General features: G+C 40.4%; 1 protein-coding gene across 4 annotated transcripts in view; it reads right to left on the bottom strand.

The window, feature by feature from the left end:
* Positions 1-22,766, bottom strand: part of adgrb2 (adhesion G protein-coupled receptor B2) — a 253,991-nt gene that overhangs the window by 23,945 nt on the left and 207,280 nt on the right. For 3 of the 4 annotated variants that reach the window (XM_085262313.1, XM_085262314.1, XM_085262317.1), the window contains 9 exons: positions 22,097-22,163; positions 17,259-17,344; positions 15,343-15,441; positions 12,831-12,930; positions 10,330-10,401; positions 8,302-8,394; positions 6,630-6,872; positions 2,604-2,643; positions 2,150-2,164 (listed from right to left, as the gene is read on the bottom strand). In XM_085262313.1, the coding sequence (XP_085118439.1) occupies positions 2,150-2,164; positions 2,604-2,643; positions 6,630-6,872; positions 8,302-8,394; positions 10,330-10,401; positions 12,831-12,930; positions 15,343-15,441; positions 17,259-17,344; positions 22,097-22,163 (815 nt within the window). The remainder of the gene's footprint in view (positions 1-2,149; positions 2,165-2,603; positions 2,644-6,629; positions 6,873-8,301; positions 8,395-10,329; positions 10,402-12,830; positions 12,931-15,342; positions 15,442-17,258; positions 17,345-22,096; positions 22,164-22,766) is intronic. The other variant, XM_085262315.1, reaches the window with a different exon arrangement.

Raw genomic sequence — 22,766 nt, 5'->3', positions numbered from 1 at the left:
AGAGAACACAACTGACAAGAGGTGTGCGACGCAGAGACAGACAGCATAAATTAAATTAAACTGATACTGAAATATACTTGCAGCTATAAAACAGCCTCAAGATACAATGCATCTCTAAAGAAAAATGTGATTTTCTCATGTTGTGCTTGGTATACAGTGACTGACTTTTTGTTTCTGACACTGTGACCTTAAATCTCAGAGTAATGTCCTTGGTGAAAAATGCTATGTAAAACCCAGTGCTTTTCTCTTGCCTGCTTTCACATACTGACGTACATCTATATGCACTAGAGGAAGTGTTTTGAGCATTAACGTATGCGTGTGTTTCACAATACTGTTAATAGCACAACACAAAACCTGCTTGCAGTGGCTGTGAATTAGTTTTCATGCTCATTAATCATAAGAGAAGCTCAGACACTCCACACTTCTAGAAGAGTTACTGCATAACTAATCCGGACATGCTTATGAAAGACAATCTTCTGTCACAGCTATCATCAATCACACACACACACACATATATCAAACCATCTGGAAATTCATGCCAGATATCATGCTCATTCTGTCACCATCAGAGGAGTAGATATTTACATGGCCCCAAATCCCAATTTTTAGACCAAAGTAGGAGCTCAGACTGTTTTCATACAAGCTGTATTGATTTAACAGAATGTCAGGCTAGACATTTGATCAAAAATTGAAGCCGGATCCTGCTGAGGGTGAATGCAGCAAAAGCACACTGGCTTACTACAACTGTCATTTCCTCTGTTCCATCATCCCGTTGGTGCAAACTGACAGGTTGGATTGGAACAGGTTTTGGAGAAATCTGACCAATCTGCTCCCATCACGTCTGCAACAAACAGTGGATGGCTCAGAGAAAGACCTATAGACGAATCCCGTGTTGTTTTTGTGTGTGTTGTGTTCTAAAGTACCGGTGCTGTTTTTTTGCTGATGCAGAGTGGAAGTGAAGACATTTACACTGACAATGAAAGCAAGGATATTTAAATTAATCACTGTCAGGCGGGCAGTGAAAGTAGTCGCTATGAATGTGGAAGTTAGTCTCAAAGGACCAGAGGATCAGAAATTAATTACTACATAGCCTTAGGGGGAAAAAAAGAACACAAATGTCTTGTGTGTGGAATACGTGTTATATACAACAGATTAACTGGTTTAAACCTAGCAGAAAGATTCCAGGTAAAGCCTGAGATCGATGTAATGACGTCACCTACTGGTGAAGCTTTAAGTAGGCGCTTTCAACCAGCGCTTTCTTGTTGTTATGAAAACCAGATGTAACAACCGAGGGGTTGATCTGACCGTGAAACCGAGGAAAGCAGCATGCTCGCTGGCCAAAAAGATGTGACTGGTGATGAGGATATAGTCAGTACTTCTCTTTTTTTCACTTGAATGGTGATGATTTTAATTTTGTAACTCATAATAATGTATAATTTTACACCTTAACCTACCAATTTAGCCCATAAAGTTGTCATAAAAACGGTCACAAAGCCAGGAGCTAGTTTTATGGAAGTCTATGGGACAATAGCGATAGGAAAGGCAGGTTTAATGTCAACCTTTGCTGACTTGATTTTTGAGACGTGGAAGCTACATTCTACAAGTTCAGGGCCAAGAAGTTCAGTCACTAGTTTCAAGTATTATTCAATACATGAAGTTCATAAAAATGATAAAGCGGCATATGATTTACAATGCAATGGCAGTTCTCTTGTGTTTCAGTGTGTAGCATCCATCGGTTTCTTGGTTAGATCTCGCCCGTGCTCATCATGTTTGGCCTCGAAACTCTAAGCTGCTTAGAGTGAAACTTTCAGAAGGCCTTTGCTGACACATACGTCAAGTCAGAATTGAATGGTCTACTTTTAAACTGGGGAACGTCTTACTACGCGAGTACTGAATGTCAGAAAGATAAGAAAGATGAGCTATTTGTACAGGTTTAAAGTTTGGCTAGAAAATATAGGAAGGCACCCACTAGAAATAGATACAGTATGTAGGGTGGTGCCATCATCAGCAAAGACACAATCAGACCCCAAAACTGTTCAATAGATGGAGTAAACGAATATGGCTTTCAGCTGGATTCGTCTATAGGAGCTCTTAGAGTTTACGGACACATCAGGCAGTATTTATTAGGTCAGTAAGGTGCAAAACTTACATGGGTGTCCTCTCTCTGCAAGGGTTTTGGGAGGGAGTGGAGGGGTGGGAGGGTGGAGTGACTCTTTTAATATTTCAAAGCACAACACACACTTATACTGTGGTACATCTGTAACACATCCAAACACCCACACAGGAGCATTGTCGACTAACGAGTGAAACAGGTCTGAACACATTGAGGAGTGTTATTATCATGGACAATTAAGCACAGTCTCATCCAAACATATGCTCGCTGAGCACTTATTGGGCAGAATCAGTGTGATTGATAAGGCATAACAATTTGCTGCGCCGAGATGTAGCGCATCATCTCCTGTCATTTCATCAACACATGCGGCAGCAAGCTAAGAATGAAACAGCTTGCAATGCTAATCCTGTGTGGGACAAAGGAACAGCGAAGAGAATGGAGACAAAAGGAGAAGGAGGGAAAGCGAAATCAGGTAGAAGGGAGAGCTCACCTGTTTGACAAGCCAAGTCAACGTCCTTCTCAAAATCCGTCTGACGTAGAAGGCGGGGTAGGCGGCGGGGGAGAGAGGAGGCACAATTAATTTGTGCATTCAGAGCAACAGGAAGCACACGAGTCCGAGCGAGCGACTGGATCTCAAATGGATATGATGTATCCAATGACTCTCATGCTCTGATTTAACTCTATAGAAAAGGACCTGATCCCAATCTGCCACTTTATATGAGTCAATTAGTAATCCTCTCCATAAACAGAACAAAACAAAACAAAAAAGATGCACTGAAAATGTTCCGTTTTTCCTTCTTTGCAATGAACTCATCCCAACGCCTTTTCTAACCAAAAAAAGAACAGAGGAAAAAGCTACATTTTGTCTAAGGCCTACACAACCGCTGCTTTTTTCGTGATGTTTATCAGTTCACAGCAGCATATCCAAAACAGACTTTGAGAGAGACGAGCAGAAGGCTGTGAGGTACGTAATGCTTCTGTATGCCTCATCAGTCACCTCGCTATCATCTGAATGGAAACAGGGACAGAAATTTACACAGCAGCTAAACTATTATCTGCTGTTCCAGCTGAAGCAAAACTTTGCAGCTTCCTAGCAAGGATGAGAAAAAATATATATAATGTTAGAATGCAATCCATTGACAGGAGCGAAGAAAACACAAACTTACACACAACACTGCTTTTAACCTGTACTCAATATTCAGATTTTATGTAGATAAAGTACTTCCGGCACAACCAAATCTGATGTTTAGTTGCTTTGATATCTCGTACTTCACTCGAGCGATGCAGGGTGGCACTGCTCCTTGGGGTAAAGAAACCCAGAGGCTGGTGAGTTGAATGAAGAAGCTCTCTTTCCAGAATGGCCACCACTCAAGTTTTTCTGAATTTTAGTAAAAATGAAGCCTATTGCTATGCAGATGCGATCCTCCCATTTCTCACTATAGAGCCTCGTCCCGTCCTCAGCGGGATTCACTTACAAAAGCCTTTGTTTGGATAATAAACTACAGATTTCAGACAGTTTGGGCATACCACAGAGGCAAGGAGAAGAGGAAAAGGGCGGAAATGAAAAACTGAAAGAGAGAATGAGAGAGTTTGCAAAGGTCTCAAAGGAGCAGAAAAGCTCTTAGTACGCAAATCACCCGCAGCACCATAAATGGTTCTCTACTAAATGGACAAATGAGAATATTAAGAAAAAAAAACAAAAAACCAAAGCTCTCCTCTCTTTTTGTCTCTTTCATCCACATTGAGAAAAAAAAAACAAATCATCTTTATTCTAACCATTATGCACTCTCTCTGCAACTGCCTCACAGGTTACGTACACTGAGTCATCAACATCAACTAAATAATATAAGGGAACAGACTGCAGCATATACTGAGGGAGCACACGTTAATGTACACGTTCCTGTAGTCAGTCAAGTCTCTTAGACATCACAACTATTACTGCAGTACATACACTTAAAGGTGCGATATGTAAGAAACACAAACTTTGGTAAAACTACAACTTTGCTTCTTGCTAACAGTTAGCTTATAGCATCAGAGTGCACAGGGGTACAGCAAAAGGCAATTTGGGTCTTTACTAGAGCTCAACCGATATAGGTGTTTAAGACGGACACTGATGCTTATTGATTTTAAAAAGCTGAGATATTGGCCCTATGGCTGTATTTTTGTCAGGCTCTAGTCTTCACAGGTTTAATGTACATTAAAACATAACTAAGGGCTAATTATTGGACCTCTATGTACCTTTTTAAAATGTCAAAATATGACATATACGATCATATACGATCTTGTAATAGGACAAGACAGGTTACAAATCTGAGTACATTTCCAAGCATAGGTACAGAAATGTCTAAATCTAGAAATATCTACTTCTGTAACATTTCAAAAATGTCACCAGGGGTGATTTCCCTAAAGTACAAAAACACCCATCAAGAGTACAGTGGCAACTGTACCAAACCACTGTATCTCTGAATGTACAATATGGCTCTTTACTGTCCAACAGTGTGTGTATGTATATATATATATATTAGGGGTGCAACGATACACAAAATTCACGGTTCGGTTCGGTTCGATACTTTGGTGTCACGGTTCGATATTTTTTCGATACAAAAAAAATGTTCATGCCTTTTTAATTTGTCATTTATTAAAATTATAAATATATATTTTAACTCAAAAGTACAGTTTTTAAATTTAACCCTAACCCTTGTGCGTGTTCTTTTGTCCATGAAACCATAAAGCTGCACTTTCTTTTTGCCTTATAGTCTGATTTGTCATAACTTCTCCGTTTTGTGGTAAGCTTTTCTTTGGCTGTCACTTCTTCACCCTGACCTGTCTTATTTGGCTCAGCAGAACTGAAATGCTTTTACACACTCACTCACATAAGCTCAGCGATTCTCTGCGCGATCAACCTCTCACATGTTTAAGCTTGCTGCGGGAGATTTCACTTGTCATGTTTGCATAGTAAGCTAACGATTAATAAGACGATGTCAGAGGAATTGGTGCACAAATTATCATCACTCACAGATCAGTGCTGTCGCTCTCTATACACAGTTCGCACGATTGCAAAGTGAAAGCAAAAAAACAAGCACAAATTCAAACGCGACTTCAATATGTCACATATTGACAGTGGCTCACCGATGCCAATGACATAATTACCCAGCTACATTTCCGAAAGAATGCAAAAGCATTGACATATATTTTTCCTTCCTACAATAGCCCGACGGGCAGGGCAGAGATAGATTTTGGTAGCCCGACTGAAAAAATCGCTAGCTCCGGGACGTCGGGCTAGCGATATTGCGAGCCCTGTATCTGATTGAGGAATCACTCATCTTTGGAAAAGAGAGTTTATTACAGAGAAATGGCTCTTTCCAAAATAAAAGCTATACTATCCGCTTCTTCTGGGCTATATTCTCAGCAGCATAAGGAGAATCATGTGCTAACAGCTGTCTAAATGACTCGGCTAAAGTTAGTAGCATGCTTGCTTTTTTTTTGTCTGCTTCCACTTGTCTTTGCACTACGATGATGTCGGCGTAAATGTGCAGTCATATTCGTTGTGTTCCCGCTAGTGCTTTCAGGTTAATCTCGTTGAAATGACCTTAACGCCACAACACGGCAAATCTCCGTTAACGAGCTACCGCCGATCACTCCGTGCATGGGGCTAGACGGCCAACACATTAACGAGCTAACTGCGCTAACACACTAGTTCACACCAATGTAATTGAGCATTGCATGGCACATTCAACATACTGTTTTACTTTAGTCCATGACTCGCTTACCTTCAGGGTCATACATCACATGAAAACCAAAATAATTCCAAACGCCAGATCTGAATGAGGTTCAATTTGCCTGTTACAAGGAGAGCTTAACTTCTGTCTCGCTAGCTTGCCCTGTGCTTCTCCTTCTGACTATGCTGTCTGTGTTGAGCGCTCAGTGGATCTGCGCTCGACAGTGCAGCCTAGGCGGAGTAGTCGAACACAGATTCACTGAGCGCTCAACACAGACAGCATCGACAGAAGGAAAATTGATAAAATAAATTACAAATGTTGTATTGTTCGATACATATGCGTACCGAACCGAAAGCACTGTATCAAACGGTTCAATATCGATACGAATATCGTTGCACCCCTAATAAATATATATACATATATATATATATATATATATATATATATATATATATATATATATATATATATATATATATACACACACACACAAATCCTAAAGTGTATTTTTCTTGGGTTGGGCTTATTTTGCTATTTCAGAGCACAGTAATGGTAGGGCTTTCACTGTTTCCCATCTTTCCATTAAGTTAAGAGACTGCTTACAGTAGCTCCAGAAAGCTCCAAAGCAGTGAGTGTTGAGTGGTTAACATTTTCTCATCCATCTCTCAGGAAGAACCTGTCAAAACGCTCAAGTAATCCTGTAGCATTTATTAATAAATGTTGCTTTACATATTGCACCTTTTCTACTTACGGATTTGACTATTTCTACCAACAATGGGTTTTTTTTGGTTACATACTGGTTGGCTGCTGATGTGATTATGGGCGTGGTTATGGTTGTTGTTGAGGATGGGGGTATGCTCATTAACATGGCTCAATGCGTGGCTGTGGTTGCCATGGGTCAGACTGTGGTAACAGCCTTGCTGGGATGTCTGGTGGCACGCTGGTGGGAGCGGCTGTGCGTGGCAACCTGATAAGCACAGTGATGTGCCGTAACGCAAAGACCCGCTCTGCTTTCCACAGGCGCTCACATTTGCACATTTCTGATGATATATATAAAAAAAGAATTAATGAAAAACATAAAGTTGAAATGTTAAAAGAGGACATCTAACCAGCTTTGCAAAGAACAGTGCTGATTTTTAATCAGAATTTAGCTAATCAAATAAATTTCCAGAGACAGCTTTGATTCCGTTTTAACAAGAGGGTGTAGCTGCAGTTCTACATCTTTACGCTGACTCTAAATGTCAAGGGTTTAACATGCTAATGAGATTTGTGAATATACCAAGAGCACCTGAGAGAATGGTGTTCACTGTAATTATGATGCAGCTATAACTGGTGGCAACCTCGCCAAATTATCCATCACAATTAATGTTCTCAAGGGTGCTGCGTCTCTCACACAGCCACTCTCCGTGCATATGTGCAGTCTGAAAAGACATCCTCAAAGTCGCACGTATTTAGACAAGAAAAGTTAAGAAAAAACAAGAGCACCTGTCTGTCTAATGCACTGTCGCTGGCACACTGATGAGCCAACACACACCATGATAATACAGTTTACCCAAAATTAAACATTCCAGTTAGACTGTAAAGGAAAACAGAGAGTGAGAGTGTGGCGCGATGGCTTCATTGAGCAGAGCGATGGCTCCAAAGTTTAATCTTGAAAACCTCAGAGGAGCATTCAGAAACCCATAATCGTTACCGCAAACAGGTCTGAGGGAGAAATAAAGGGAATAGAGATGAGGGCTGCTCATTCTCTCATGGTTGTGGTGTTACTATACTGTCATTGCTGGGGCAGGTCAAGTCTCTATGATTTATCACACTATTAATAACATCTGGAACGCACACAATAACCTTACAGCTTATAGCTCTGCGGTCTTTTAGAAAAAAGAAAAAAGATGAAGGACTTTCAGTTAGAAGAACATAAAAGTGCTGAAATGTCTGTTGTGATAAAATATGATTAGAGGCTGTGATGTATAGACCAACAAGCTCCCACTCCCGAGTTGTCACACACTGATGCCTGGTGAGGACCGGACGATTTCACAACAGCTTTATTTCAATGCGCAGGTTAGTCCAACTCAGTTTGTCGGGTGTCTTTCAGTGCTCGTATGTCAAAAGACGGGAGTGAGAATATGTTTTAACAGCAAATGACAATGAAATGATATAATAGCAGGGGACTGTAGGTGAAACAGCAGACATTAGTTTCAGGCTGGAAACTAGACAAGCTTCAAGTGAAATTTCATTTTTCTGGGATGATGTCACATATAAAAAAAAGACACTGCTTAATGCATGAACCCCTGTTAAGGTAAAGATGGTTAAGGAGAAAACGAGAAAGCCAGGTGCGAGTTTGATCACGTCTATAATGGCATCATGCTTCGCTCTGCTGGAATTGGAGCTCGCGGGGAAAAGCTTCAGCCTGGTTAATGTTAGTCTGAGGCAAATGGACTGCAATGTGGGATGAAATGGAGTGCTATTCACCATGATCTGCACCTGTCCATTCTTGCAGGAGTCTGGTGAGTTTTCGCTGTCGTCTTTACATCCCCCCATTCGACAGCGCACTGCGTCCTGCACCTGGGGGTTGGAAGGGGGATGCGGGAGAGGGTAGGGTGGAAACAGAGAGAGGGAAGGAGGGGCGGGGAGGATGATGAGGGAGAGGAAAAGATGATGCAAAGGAAAGAAGTTAGTGGAGGAACTTTTCCTTAAGTTAGTTTGGCAAACATTGGAGCGTGGGGACCATGCTCCTTAAACAACGTACATGCTTCATCTATATCGCCGCAATGGCAAGTGTACGGTGAATACCAACTTATGCAAAAAGTCCCATTGTTCATGAGGAAACTCGGCTTGCAGATTATATAACAGTTATAGGAGCGGTATAGAAAGCTCATAGAATACTTTGAAAGTGAAAAATTTGAGCCTAGTGATTACTGTTCACAGCACTAATTAAAATTAACAGCACGGTATGTACTGTAGATGTTCTAAACCCGAGGCCTTTCCTGTGCTATGCTGTTTTTTCCTTATCCTCCCACATACTGTATCTAAGTAAACACACACCAGCGCGCTGTCAAAGGGCCGCTCCTTGTAACAAAGAACAAATCCCCCCCCTATCGCGATCTGTATTACAGGTATCCTGGTTAGTTGCTGAGGAAGTAGCAGCACATCGGGCGGTCTCCTCGTCTATGTACGCGAGTGGACTGCGTCCACGTCTGCATGGACTGGTTTATCCCCTCCATTGTTTCATTTTGTTTATTATTTCCTTTTATATCCATACTCATCCTCAGTGGCCTTTGTTGCCTGTTCTGTGTTAGTGCGCGAGTGTTTGTGTGTATGTGAGTGCGTGCACTGGCACCCAATGCACCTCATTTCTACTTCAAAGAGAAATGCCCTACTATGGATACCTACCTCTCTCTCTCTCTCTTTCCACATTCCTCTCTATTTCCTCCTCCCCCACTATCATCCCCTGCTTCGCTTCTAAATCACAGTTTCCTCTCACAGATCTCTGCGTGCGTTCCCTTCCTCACCACCTAACTTTAACTTAGTTCCTCCATCACAAGACGCTCCCCTTTCTGCCGTTTACATAATATCACACTTTATGCTACCTTCTCTCTGTTTTTGTTGCACTGTAATACATCCTGATCCCCCCCACCCTCCCTCTATTACTTCCTCCGTTGCGGCACTCCCCTCTGTCTGTTGTTCTGCAGCTACGAAGGATTTACGCTCACTCTTGCAAGAGGATTTTCATACATTTACAATAAATAATTCCTGGATTTACGGTACCCTGATCCCTGCCGCTTTTGTGGTATTGATTTAATGCAGCTAAGCATTCAGAGCATTTAAAAATTCACTCACAGTATGCAGTTCGTTCAATATCATAATGATCTCTTTGACAGAGGTTGCGTTGCGCGCCGCGTACATGCATCGGAAACAGATGACATATTTACAGTTATGGAAAACTGATGACATTGTAAAATCCATTAATTGTAGCCAGAGCAGTTGTGAGCGATGCCATATTGAATAAGTGTACACACACTGGCATGTGTGCCATTGTCTGTCTCAAGGGCAAGAATACATGTATGTCCATAATGAGTTTAAAATCCGGGATCCCTGGGGACACAGTAAAGCCTGTGGCAAACAGGCACTTGGGGCTATTAGTTAGGGACTTATCGTCTTATTTCATACAGCATCATAGTAAGCTCCTTAAAGCAGACTTGGATCAGATGGACAATGCCGCACTATCCTACTGCATTATGAAGAAGTAGTGCCGCAGCACAGGACATGAATACCGTGCTAATCCTTCTCGCGTCTGATCCGCTTGTGTTCTGACGTGACTTCATACTGACCCCAGAAGCTAACGTGACATTTAAGAAAATGAATCCCGGCATCCCAGCAAAGCCAGCGACTATCTCCGAGTTCACTGTGTGCTGCAGAGTTAGAATAAATTCAAAAAATGCGTGGCATCCACACAACAAATGCTCAACAGGAGGAGGGGGAGGAAGAGACTGGACTCACCTCTCGGCGCATGGCGCAGTGGACGGTGATGATAACAAAGCCTTGAACAGAGTCAAAGACGGCAAAGAGAACCTAGAGGAGATAAATGAGATGCTCCTGTTAGTTAGTGCACATTTGTTTAATACTGCAGTGGTTCTAAAACATTTTAAACCATGGCATCCCCCTTAATTTTAAGTTGTTTTATATTACTGTGCAAATGCTTAAACTTCAACAAACCATTGAATGAAATAAATGCAAGCACATATTAACTAACTGTATCGTACTTGTTTCCTTCAAAAGTAAAATTAGCTGAGAGTGCAAAATTTAAAATATTATAATATCCGCACTTGAATTCTCTGTAGTGTACCACATGGTGCTGTGGCACCCACTCTATTGTTATTTTGTGTTGTAATGAATCATTAGAGAAACCCTCATATAATAACAAAATGAGTCAGTAGTCATGATTATTCATAATAAATCATCACAGTCAATACTCTCACTCACTGTTTGTGTTGCTTACTTGTGATCTTGACAGTGGGAATTGCTTGTTTTAAAGTAAAATAAGATTATTTTCATATTGACCTATTTTTCCACTGGCCGGTTCTTTATTTATACATGATATTATTTGTCCCCAAATTTGCTAATTTGTCAAGATATGAGACTCGAACATGTAGACTGGGAAAAACAAAAAGTCTCTATTTTTTATGGTTGTTTCATTTTAACAGTGAGAGACAGAATATTGCTTAAAAATCCAGAAAAAAACATGAAACTCATTTGCATCTCTTTGAGTGAAATATGTATTTGACCAGAGACATTTATTTGTAGTTAGTCACCAGGTTTGCGCACATCTCAGGAAGATTTTGGTCCAGTCCTCTTTACAGAAACTCTAAACCCTTTAAATTTGGCTTTGGGTTGTTTGGAGGAAGAATCAGCTTCCTCCACAGATAGGACTGAGATCTGGGCTCCATGACCTTACCTTGTTTTTTCTTTAGCCACTATTTTGTTGCTGTGGAGACATGTTTTGGGTCATTGTCATGCTGGAAGTCCCATCCAATTCAATTCAATTTTATTTATACAGCACCAAATCACAACAACAACAGTCACCTCAAGGTGCCTTATATTGTAAGGTAGACCTAACAATAATATATATAGAGAAAAACCCAACAATCAAATGACCCCCTTATGAGTAAGCATGTTGGCAACAATGGGAAGGAAAAACTCCCTTTTAACAGGAAGAAACCTCCAGCAGAACTAGGCTCAGGGAGGGAGGCAATCTGCCGTGACTGGTTGGGGTGTGAGAAGGAAGGCAGGATAAAATACATGCTTTGGAAGAAAGCCAGAGATTAATAACACGTATGATTCACTGCAGAGAGGTCTATTAACACATAATGAGTAGGAAAGGTGACTGAAGAAGAAATACTCAGTCCATCATGGGAATCCCCCAGCAGCCTACACCTACTGCAGCATAACTAAGGGAGGATCCACGATTCACCTTCAGTGTTCTGGCTTAGGGAATGAGGCCCTGTCCACTGGTTTCTCAGTGCAGTGAGGTTTTCCTGTACCCTTAGCAGAAATACAGTCCCAAAGTTTAATGTTTCCACCTCTGTGCTTGATTGTGGGGATGGTGTTCTTTGGGTCATGCTCAACTTTTCTCTTTCAAACTTAAGATGCGCCTTCATGAGCAGGGGGACTTGTAATCCTGCAACATTTCAGTCCATTATTGGGGAATGTGTTATCCGTAGTGTTCCTGGTGACTGCGGTAAAACTTCCTTCAGATCATTAACAAGCTCCTCCCGTGTAGGTTTAGGCTGATCCACCACCTATCTCATGATCATCCTCACACTATGAGCCATGATCTTGTACGGAGCTCCAGACCGAGGACAAATGATGATTATTTTATATTTCTTCCATTTCTGAATATTTCCACCAGCAGTTGCCACATTCTCACCAAGTTTTTTGCCATTGGTCTGACGTCCTTTTATAGCTCTTTGGTTGTGGAGAGGTTGGGATGGAAAAAACTGATTAAGTGGACCGATGTGCTTTATGCACATAACAAGTGGAGATCAGGACTATCTATAATTGATTGACTGATTGATTATATATGATCTGCACACAGCCTATCTGTGAAAGCCATAATTCTAAGTTTAGGGGATCAAACGCTTATTTCACCAAGTCACATGAAAATAAATTTATAACATAATCTGATATGTTTTTTTCTGGATTGTTGGTTGATATTCTATCGCTCTACTGATATAAAAATAGAAACTGTTTATTTCTTCATAAGTGAGCAAACTCACAAATTCAGCAGGGGATCAGATAACTATTTCCAACACTGCATCTTTATCGTTTGACTATTCAAGAACAAACAGCAGTGAATGTGCAAATACTTCATCTATATCTGTGACACAGCAGGTGTTTCTTAAACTTTCAGAGGGCTCCCACCATTTAAAAGCAGCTTATCCATGGTGTCTCAAAGCTACAGATGAGTGTCTTGCATGCATTGGTGTTGTGAGACACATCACCTGGAAGAGTGTGGAGCGCCGGTCAGTTATGGCCAGGACCGCTGACATCCAGGTTAACGCTAGCAGCGGGAGAACCACACAGGAGCTCCACAGAGATGCCCTGTCAGAGAGGAAAGAAGGAGACAGAAGTCGGGGCAGAGGAGGAGGAAAGGAGGGAATGAACAAGGGATTCAGTCTCAAACCAAACCAGATGAGTCATATCTGGTAAGTCACATAACTCAACTTCTCACACACATACACTCATGTAAACATGGAGATGAGGCATAGTTTCACAGCAGTGCAATTTGAAACTGATTGGCACACTGGGATTTGAATCAGACTTAATATTCCCACCGATAAATGGAAGATGATGTGTAATCATGTAGATAGTTTTGGACTGGCAGTTGCTGACATCGGGTTTCTGAGGTACAAGAATGTGTGTGCATGTCTGACTGTAACAGCACCACAAAGATAGACACCAATTTAAAATGTTCATGCTGTCTGAGCACATATTCACGGTTTTATAACTGTCCAATAAAAAAGACGGACAGCTCCGTCTAGCTACATGGAAAAATACGCAAGTCCCCGTTGATGTGCAAAACGAGCAAAAGCGAATAAAGAACAATAAATTATAGTGATGTATCTGCTCTTCTCCTGTGAACTCCCTGTGGTGCTGACTGCGGTTGTAACCAAACGTCATAATCCAGCAGAGCAACAAACTCCAAGAAATTTTTACATACAAGAAATAAAAATAATGAGAGTAAAAAAGAGGTATGATTCATATGAATTGAATGTTCCATAAGACTAATAAAGCTGATCCTACGTTTTACATATTAAAGTAGCATTTTTGCCCATCACTAATAAATCAATCTTGTGTGGGTGTGTGTTCTTTGCCTTGACAGCTTATACAGTCGAGCTAGTGACAATCTGTCAGGTAAATGTCAAAGTAAGCAAGTAAGTAAACCACCTGAAGTCCAATATGACTTGTATATGTCTGAGACTTAGGTATAAGGAACAATGACTATAGTCAGGGGTGCACATAAGTGGTCCGCAGGTGCACATTCGCTGTCAAAATAAAAGACGTGCACCAGATAAGAAGTTGCCACGAGCGTTTGCGTACATATAAAAGGGACTGTTTTTATCCGCGAGAGTGGGATTTTCACGGCATATTCTGCACCACATCTCTGTGCGTTCATCATTTGTTTGAAGCCAGCTCGCCTCCTGCAACCACTTTTCCGAGAATACGCGCTTCTTTTGCGGTTCAAACTCCTTCTGACATTTCTTTGGAGGTGGAGGAAAACCAAAGTAATAGCTTAAAGGAGCTTGCTTATTCGAAAACTTTAAGAGTTCTAAACAAATGTGTGTCCTCCTCCAGAAAATCTTATGTACGCAAATGCGCGTTACAACTTCTTATCTGGTGCGGGTCTTTTATTTTGACAGCAAATGTGCACCACTTATGTGCACCCCTGACTATTGGATGGTTTGGAAATTCATACAAGTTTGCTATTCTACTTCTTTTCTGAGCCAATATGTAACGATAAAGTCGACTTGTCTTTAGCAAGGATCTAGGCAACTGAAAAACATGAAAAATAACCCTGAGTGTGAAAGTTTACAGGTCTTCCTGATTATGAAACCATTAAAACAATCCTCAGAACAGAAGAAACAATCCAGTGTTTGAAAAGAAACTGCTATGAATCTTTTTTTAGCAAAGCTCAGCAAAGAAAACACATCTAACAAGACATTTAAGATTTTTTAAGTGATTTTTTTATTTTATTTTATTGCCTTGATTTTTAGTATTATTGTTATTAGTAGCAGTCTATGTATTTCTTTTTAATCAGTTTTATTAATGGTTACAATGAGATTTGAATTGTAAATAATCTTATTTGTCTTACTTGGCCTTTGTGCAGCCCCTCAGCTCACAAATTTTTTTAAACAAGCCGTTTTAACTCTTCTTCATCTGTTTAAATCAACTTTTTTTGTTTGTTTCTGATTGGCCTGCCCATTAAAAGCAGACGGTGGGTGGGGCTTATGTGTTCACAGAGAGAAATCTCTTTTTTGTCATTATAATAAGAATGACACCTTATTAAACACATACACCACTAAACTTATATCACTAAACTTGGAGCCAGGTTTTCCTTTTTCTCACATGTACGTGATATTACGTGTGTTACTGTGAATATTTACTTGATCTGGTTAATATGAAATCCACGTTTATGCAAGTACACTACCCAAATAGTTTGCTTCATTAACAACCTTTCTGAACATTTCGTAACACAAACATGATTAAAACAAACTTCCAAATATGGTTCACAAATATAGCTTGACAGGGGTCAGATTTGCTTAGTGCAACCAGAGGAAATACCACTTTGGATGAAAACATGATCTCATTAAATTGCAGCGATAGTAGAGCAGGTGTTTTTCCTTTCATTACTTAGCCAGATCCTGCATCATAACTGAAAGCCAGAGATTACAAAAGATGTAGGAGAGTGAGGGCAATGGAGAGAAAGAGAGAGAGAGGTGAAGATGGACTAACATGGCGCTGCTGGCAGTCGAGTTGGACATAGCGGTGCTTGAGATCACGCCACACTTGGAGCATTTCAGGAGCAGTCGGCTACGCGCCTCCGCTGGGACACTTTAGGACATGTACAGACATACATACATAAACACATACACGCACGCACCCAGGTGAAGAGGACAGGAGGTAGGTAAGGGTGTGGGATGTGTGGGAAGGACAAGTACCAGTTATGACAACAGGTGAATGTGCCGGTGTCACAGTTGCAAAATAACCAAGAGGAAAAAGTAAAGAAAAAGAAACATAAAGAGAGAAAGTGGACACAACAAAGAGAAGAAATAAAAAGAAAAAAAGAGAGGGGAAAAAGGGGGAAGGAGAAAAGAAAGAAAGGAAAAATTAAAACCAGATCTTAAAAAGTAGCAGCAATGAAAAACAGTCAGAATACAAAGATCGATTCAGAGCAAGTAGAGGGAACATGAGAGACGGACATTGTAATGTTACAGCAATCATGTGGATTAACAGATTACAGTGATGCAGACAGGAAGTACCGGTGCAAGTACCAAAAATATATTCCCCGGCCAGTGCAAGCAGGTCTATGTGTGTGTTTTCATATATATATATATATATATATATATATATATATATATATATATATATATAATTTTTTTTAATTTATCTTTTTTTTTATATCACTGTGCAAAAGCAAAAGTGAAGCTTTCTGACTCCTTTGGTTGTTTATTTACTTACAGTCGACCACTCAGACAGAAAGAGAGAGTGAATGTGCGCACGCTTGCGTGTGTATATACTGAATTTGAGTATATACGTGCAAGCAGAGAATGATGGGGCAGTATGTTGCTATGCTACATTAGCGTCCCAGCACAGCTCATTGCCTTGTTGCCAGCCACATCCCCATGGCTTCATAAGGCAATACATTACGCTAATGACAGCTTGTCCTGTTAGCAACACGACCAACTGTGGTGCGTGCGTGTGTCTGTGTGTATGTGTGAGCATTTTATTTCTGTAAACACACTTCTGAGAATCGGGGGACGAAATGTGCTTACTGCTCGGATAAGGCCAAGGACTTTTCATGCGACAAAGGAGGATACACCTGTTCGTGTGTATTTTCGTGTGCGCGTAGGTGTGTTTGTACACAGCGACTGGTTTAATCTCAGGTTGCATCACCGGGTAACAAAAGCTAATCAACCCCCTGGAGAGCAGAGCTGTACTGTTAACCCTTGATGCTACGAACAAATTAAAAGTTCCATTTGTGCACTACTGTATAGACGTTGGAGGAAATGCAACGGCATAAAGAAAAAAAGGAGAACAAATGATGGAATCAATAGGTGCAAAAATTAAAACATGGATTTTTAGATGTGGGAGTGCCATTCAGAATGAGAAAGATGATGAGCGCAGCGAACTACTTTAATACAAACAACGGTGGAGCTAGAGACATATGCCTGTATATTGTGTGTATGTGTGGGTTAGGATTCAATAGTATAGAAGGTTTAATCCACATAATCCAGGTATTTATTGAATGTAATTAGATTTCCATCTGCCATTGATTTTCACATCCACTTTATTCGGCGATGTCACTTCAAGCACACAAAACTAGATGGGTAGCGTATGTTAAAGCAAAGTAAAATGCATTGCACAGAGCAACAAAACACAGCAGATGTCTTGTCATTTTGTTGCCAAATTGGATCATATTTTTTCTGTTTCTTTTCCTTTTTTTGTATAATTTTTACTGAAGGCACAGATGTACAGGTAGGTGTACGTGCTCAGACCCTCGAAAGCATTTCTAGTTAATTGCCATGAATACTTTGTGCTCCTAACTTTGTCTGACAGCAGGGAAAATGTAACTAATGCAGCAAATGTGCGTGGATGGACGTGTGTGTGTGTCTATGTGTAAGTATGTGTGTGAAGTGCAGGCAACTTACCCAGCACGCTGCTTTTTAGACTTGTCTGAGATGCCGTCTCGAGACATGAGCTTGTTAAACACCACGATTCCAATAAGCATATTCACCTGAGAGACAGAGACACATTGCTGTGATACAAGAGTCGAGAACAGGCGATCAAATGGCTTTGTATTTTCTTTTATTAATGTTTCACAAGGTTGAAGACAACTTTGTAAAAGCCGCATAGACCAAGTTGATTTTTAATTGTCAATAAAATTAATGAATGTTTATAAGCCATTAGTAATGGTATATTTTATCTGTATTATCTCTGCTAACCACTCTGTAAACATTCGATAGCTCAAAAAGTTTTGAATGAATTTTGATAAAACTCTGTAGGGATGTAGAGTGGGGTCACATCAACAAGCCATTAAAATTTGGTTTACATCACCAAGGTCTTCCAGGTCAACTTAAAGATTTATTGATTGAAAACTGACAAAAAGCCATAAAACTATGATTTGGATAGAAAGTGCCATATAAAGATTTTAAATATCATGTCACATGACCTCTGACCTCTCCTTTGAGGTCAATAGATTGATAATAATAAGTGATAATAACGTTACAGAGCTATTTATGGCAATGTTTCCTGCTGCTATTGTTTATGTTGACAACATACAGAATGATATGAGGGGATTCTAAATATTATGCCATTATATTATATCTTTGCTATGCAGTAACGGCTATAAGAGTTTAAATACATAACAATTTGAATAGATGGTGGTTTGTGAACTTTTAATAAAAAAAACCCCAACATGTTTATTATTAAAAATTTAAGTAGATTTACTAAACAATAAATGCTACACATGAGCTTTATCTACATAAGAAATACAAATAATAATAATCATACTAAAAATGATGTCTGTCCGTATCTTAAAATGGGTTTCAAAAGGGCAAATAACAAAAGCTTGTACTTTTACTTATTTTTACTGCACTACAAACTTCTTAGTCTTTTAAAAAAGGCAAAAGAAACTAAAACTAATATCTAGAAGATACAACATTATTCCCCTAAGAGTAAATACTGTCCAGGGAGAGTGAGCTGACTTGGCCCTGGGGTCGGTTGAATAAAAGCATCTATTTATGAACTATACAAAGTATTATGTATACTATTGAAGCCAAGCATAGGCTTTTTTTCTAAAGGTTTTATTACTTACTAATTCCTACGTCAAATTATGTCATGCTTCAACTAGCAAAATCTAGACAATCAACATATTAAGTTACATGAACAAATTCAGCTTTAATTTGGTGAACTGAAGGTAACAGACATTCCTTTCATTGGTTTCATCCTACTCCTTCTATCCACATAGCACAGGACAGAAGTTTTTTTTTTTTTTTTTTTTAAATGAGCAGGTCCTGTACTTTTCTTAACCTATAATTATGGCAGTTCTGAAAGCTTTAAAAAACTGCTTCTCATACTTGTTTCTCTTACTAATGAGGAGTCCGTTGTTAAGCCTGCCAAACATCTGGGTTATAGCGGTGACCCAGTGATACAGATTCAATAAGACGCACTTGCACATGGCTCTGAGCCGAGGCTTGCCACATGTAGACCCCTTCTACTTTGAAATCCTGCCCATGTGGGAGATTTCCTGTGCTAGCGACATGTTCGTCATAATCCTGATTGCCAGCATTCACTCATACGCGTTCTTCCATCAGCCATGGGTTTCTCTGCCTATTCTTTGTTTGATCGTTTATCAGGTTCTTTGGGAAGTCTGCTGGAGGAGCGAGCGGTGTAAGTGACAAGTGATTTTCACACCCTGATGCATACCTACACAGCTCCTACAATGCATTCCTATTCTTACCAAGCTCTTAAACTGAATGTCTGCCTGAATACCTCCTTCAGCTCATGCCAAGAGCTGCTACTAGCTAAGAGGAAAAAATCCATATGCTGAAAACATGTCTGCCAAAAATTACAACCACTAAGCGGCTGAACAGTTAGAGTCTGACATACACGTACCATGTTAAATATTTGGTTTTCACATCCTTTGCAGAAGCCTAATTTCTGCTCAAATCCCATTTCTTAGAAATGAAATGGAAAATACTCATATTTCCTTTCACTGCATATAATAATAATCACAATAATAATAATAATAATAATAGTAATAATAATAATAATAATATGTCATTATCTGGTAGATGACACTGCATGACAGATATATTGTATTATAGAGTGTGTAGTGATTTAAAAAGATACAGTCAATCACAGAGCCTTCCTGATCAGTTCAGTCAGTCTGTTGGTGTCTCCAGCTGCGATGCTGCTCCCCCAGCAGACCACAGTAAAGTACACTGTGCTCACCACAACTGAGTGATGGAAAATCTCCATCATTTTGCTGCACACATTGATGGATCTCAGGTTCCTCAGGAAAAAGAGCCCGCTCATCCCATTTCTTTAGTATACAACTTCTGTGTTGGTCTTCCAGTTCAGTCTGTTGTCACTGTGGATGCCCAGGTACTGGGTACTCCTCCACATTAATAGCCTATGCCATCACAGACAAAGCTGTGTAGCGGTCCACCTCCCTCTGGACTCGATCGCCACCTCTCTGGTCTCATTCAGATTCAGAAGCAGATGACTTCTGCCACACCACTCCACAAAAACATCTACTAGTGCTCTGTACGTCTCCTCCTACCCATCACTAATATATCCAAACACTAGACCTGTCAAGAGTATTTGCGTATGTGCCATGACCTGGAGTTGTACTGAGTCTGAGGTGTACAAGGTGAACAGGAATGGAGACAGCACAGTCCCCGGTGGAGCTCCTGTACTGCACATCACCAAACTAGACAGAGCATTTGGTGGATCGTCAGTATGGTACATGTGGCATTTACGATTCATTAAAAAAAAATCTCTTTCTCTGATCTCTTCCAGTCTCGCGTGTGCTACTGACAACTACCTACAACGTGCCAGACTGTGACAGCACTATTGTCATGCCAGTCATGTCTGGCCCAGGCTCTGTGAGTCAGCACCATCCTGCTCAGCTATTTGCCCAAGGCCAGGTTCATTAATTAGAGAAGAGTCCTGTGGGAAGGTCTGTGTTTCTCTGCCCAACGCCCTGCTCTCATTACAGCTGTTTGTTAGAGTGCGGCCCCAGCAACAACACCAGGGGGCCAGGTACCACGTAGCAGCTGGGGTGTGGAGCGTACTTTGACATTGCGGAGGAGAAAAGCTGGAAGCGCATCAAGACATACTAGGCACTGAAAAATAACTTTAAGCAAGTTGGTGGGTTTTATGAAACTGCTCCAACTTTCGAAACTTGAATGTTTAACTTCTTCATCTTATAACTTATTCAAATACGCTTTTTTAGAGTCATGCATTTTGCATTTTTTTAAATAAAGCACCAACCTCGCGAGTATTTAGAGTTTTTATACAAGTGTATAAACACTATTTAATATTTTCAATTAAAGGAATGCGATTTATTACTGTTTTGCATTCAGTTTCAGACTATGTAACCTTTAAATAATAACAGTGGCATTGCAAGACACTAGATTAACATAATGATGAATATTCAGCAGCACATAATCCTGTATTCCCTTGTGCCTCAAACTGCAGCTTGCAGAAACTGTCTAACTGCTGTTTGCTTGTCAGGGATTTACTTCATGCATATCACTCTGCACACCTGTGCTGTCTGATCCATGTTTCCTTCCTGACGTGTACTGTACGGTACATGTGCAAACAACAGAGGAAAAGAAGCTATAAACGGACACACACAACAGCAACGCCAGTGGCAGCAATTACCAAACTTTAATGCCCCATCCAGAGTTATTAAGCTTAGTGGTGGCAATATCTACCCAGGGATCCATTTAGGAGAAATTAGCTGAGCCACATACAGCAGCACACAGAAGCAGATGATTAAAACGCCTCTGAGATACAATCAGTGCACTCAGTTTTGCTGTAGTACAACACAGAAGTATATTTACTTCAACATAAAACCGTCTGCTTTATGGCAACTGGCAAAAATGAAGAAAGCGCACATTATTACGTTCCGTGGAACACAAGTTAGCTGCATATTTAGATCTGAAAATACCACTGGACCATAATAATGCTTAAAACATTGGCTACAGAGCCCTATGCTTTGAAAATGCATATAACAGTGAGAGATTCGGGGCTAGAGCTGCGATGGAGGTCCACTCTTGCGCTGCATTGCCGGCAGCTCTTGTCAGCTAGAATATGTTTTTATTTTTTTCTGGGCTGACATTTTAGACTCAGCGATCAAAGCGCTCAGCTCATCATTGTGTCATGTACACCCTGGGTGTGTATGCTTACATGTGCATGCGCGAGTGAGGAAAACCCTCAGAGGTCAACATGCATTTGCTTTAATGCCCCAAGCTGGGAGGCTAACTTTGCAAAAATATTTGGAGAATATTTGTGCCGTGTGACTACAGAGAGAGGCCGGCTGGCTGAGAGGAAAGGAACTTCGTCATGTAGATGGAACCTGACTCCTCCCTTAGTCACGCTCCTGTTGGCTTCCCATGATGCACTGAGTGTTTCTTCATTCACCCTTTTTAATTCTATATGTGTTTATAGACCACCGTTTATACACCATTACTAAACGCTGAATCTCTTCCAGTGTGGATTTTGTCCCACCTCCAACTGCTCACAACAGATGGCTGCCCCTCTCCCTGACCCTGGTTCTGCTGCTCCTTTTAAAAGGGAGTTTTTCCTTCCCACCATCGCTAATTGCTTGCTCACAGGGGAACGTCTGGTTGTTTGTTTTTTTCTCTATTATTGTAAGGTGTTTATCTTACAGTATAAAGTGCCTTCAGGCAACCATTCTTGTGATTTGGTGCTATATAACTAAAACTGAACTGAACTGAAGCAGTGACGCACTCACCAATACAATGACAGCAGCTGGCCCAACAAAGGCATAAAGCAAACCGCCTTCCAACGATAGCCAGCAACTAGTAGAGGGAAAAAAAAAGAAAAAAGGAGAGGTGTTAAAAAAGTGCGTAAACACAGAAAAATCACAGCATGTAAAATATCACGTCGCCAGATTCCGGTCTCACATTTCACTTACTGTGAGTGCCAAGTACTTAACAAAAACAAGTAGACATTCAATTAAGTATCACATTAACTCCAAATTTCCTTGGTGAGGGATAAAGCCTTTCAATGTGTGGTTAAGTGCCTCTTTCTGTAAATAATGCCCTCAGTGCTGAGCAAATTTATTATGTACATTACCTAAAACATATCCTCAAACTGGAAATTTTATTTGGTTTTTGCAAGCTAGTGAGACTTAATGAGCTTAAATGTGTCCTCCAGTAATGTCATCAGAGCACGCGGAAACCCCTCTGTCATCTTAATTACAGCTCAATAAAGAGAAAGCTTAAGATGGAACCCCCCCCCCAAAAAAAAAAAAAAAAAAAAAACCTCCACAAAGCCCTCACGTTAAGTAAAATATGGGAAAGTGAACCTTTTTAAGATGCATTTTATTGACTGGGTACGTAATGAAGCTTTTTTGTGTACATTTTGCTTAAAGGTCAGCCTAGCTGCCTTGGATTTTCATA

Source organism: Mchenga conophoros, linkage group LG22 (assembly GCF_057382185.1).
Source record: "Mchenga conophoros isolate Kocher_MC1m ecotype Shallow Benthic linkage group LG22, M_conophoros_male_GT1.1, whole genome shotgun sequence".
Classification (NCBI taxonomy): domain Eukaryota; kingdom Metazoa; phylum Chordata; class Actinopteri; order Cichliformes; family Cichlidae; genus Mchenga; species Mchenga conophoros.
This window is presented reverse-complemented; position numbering and strand designations above follow the sequence as displayed.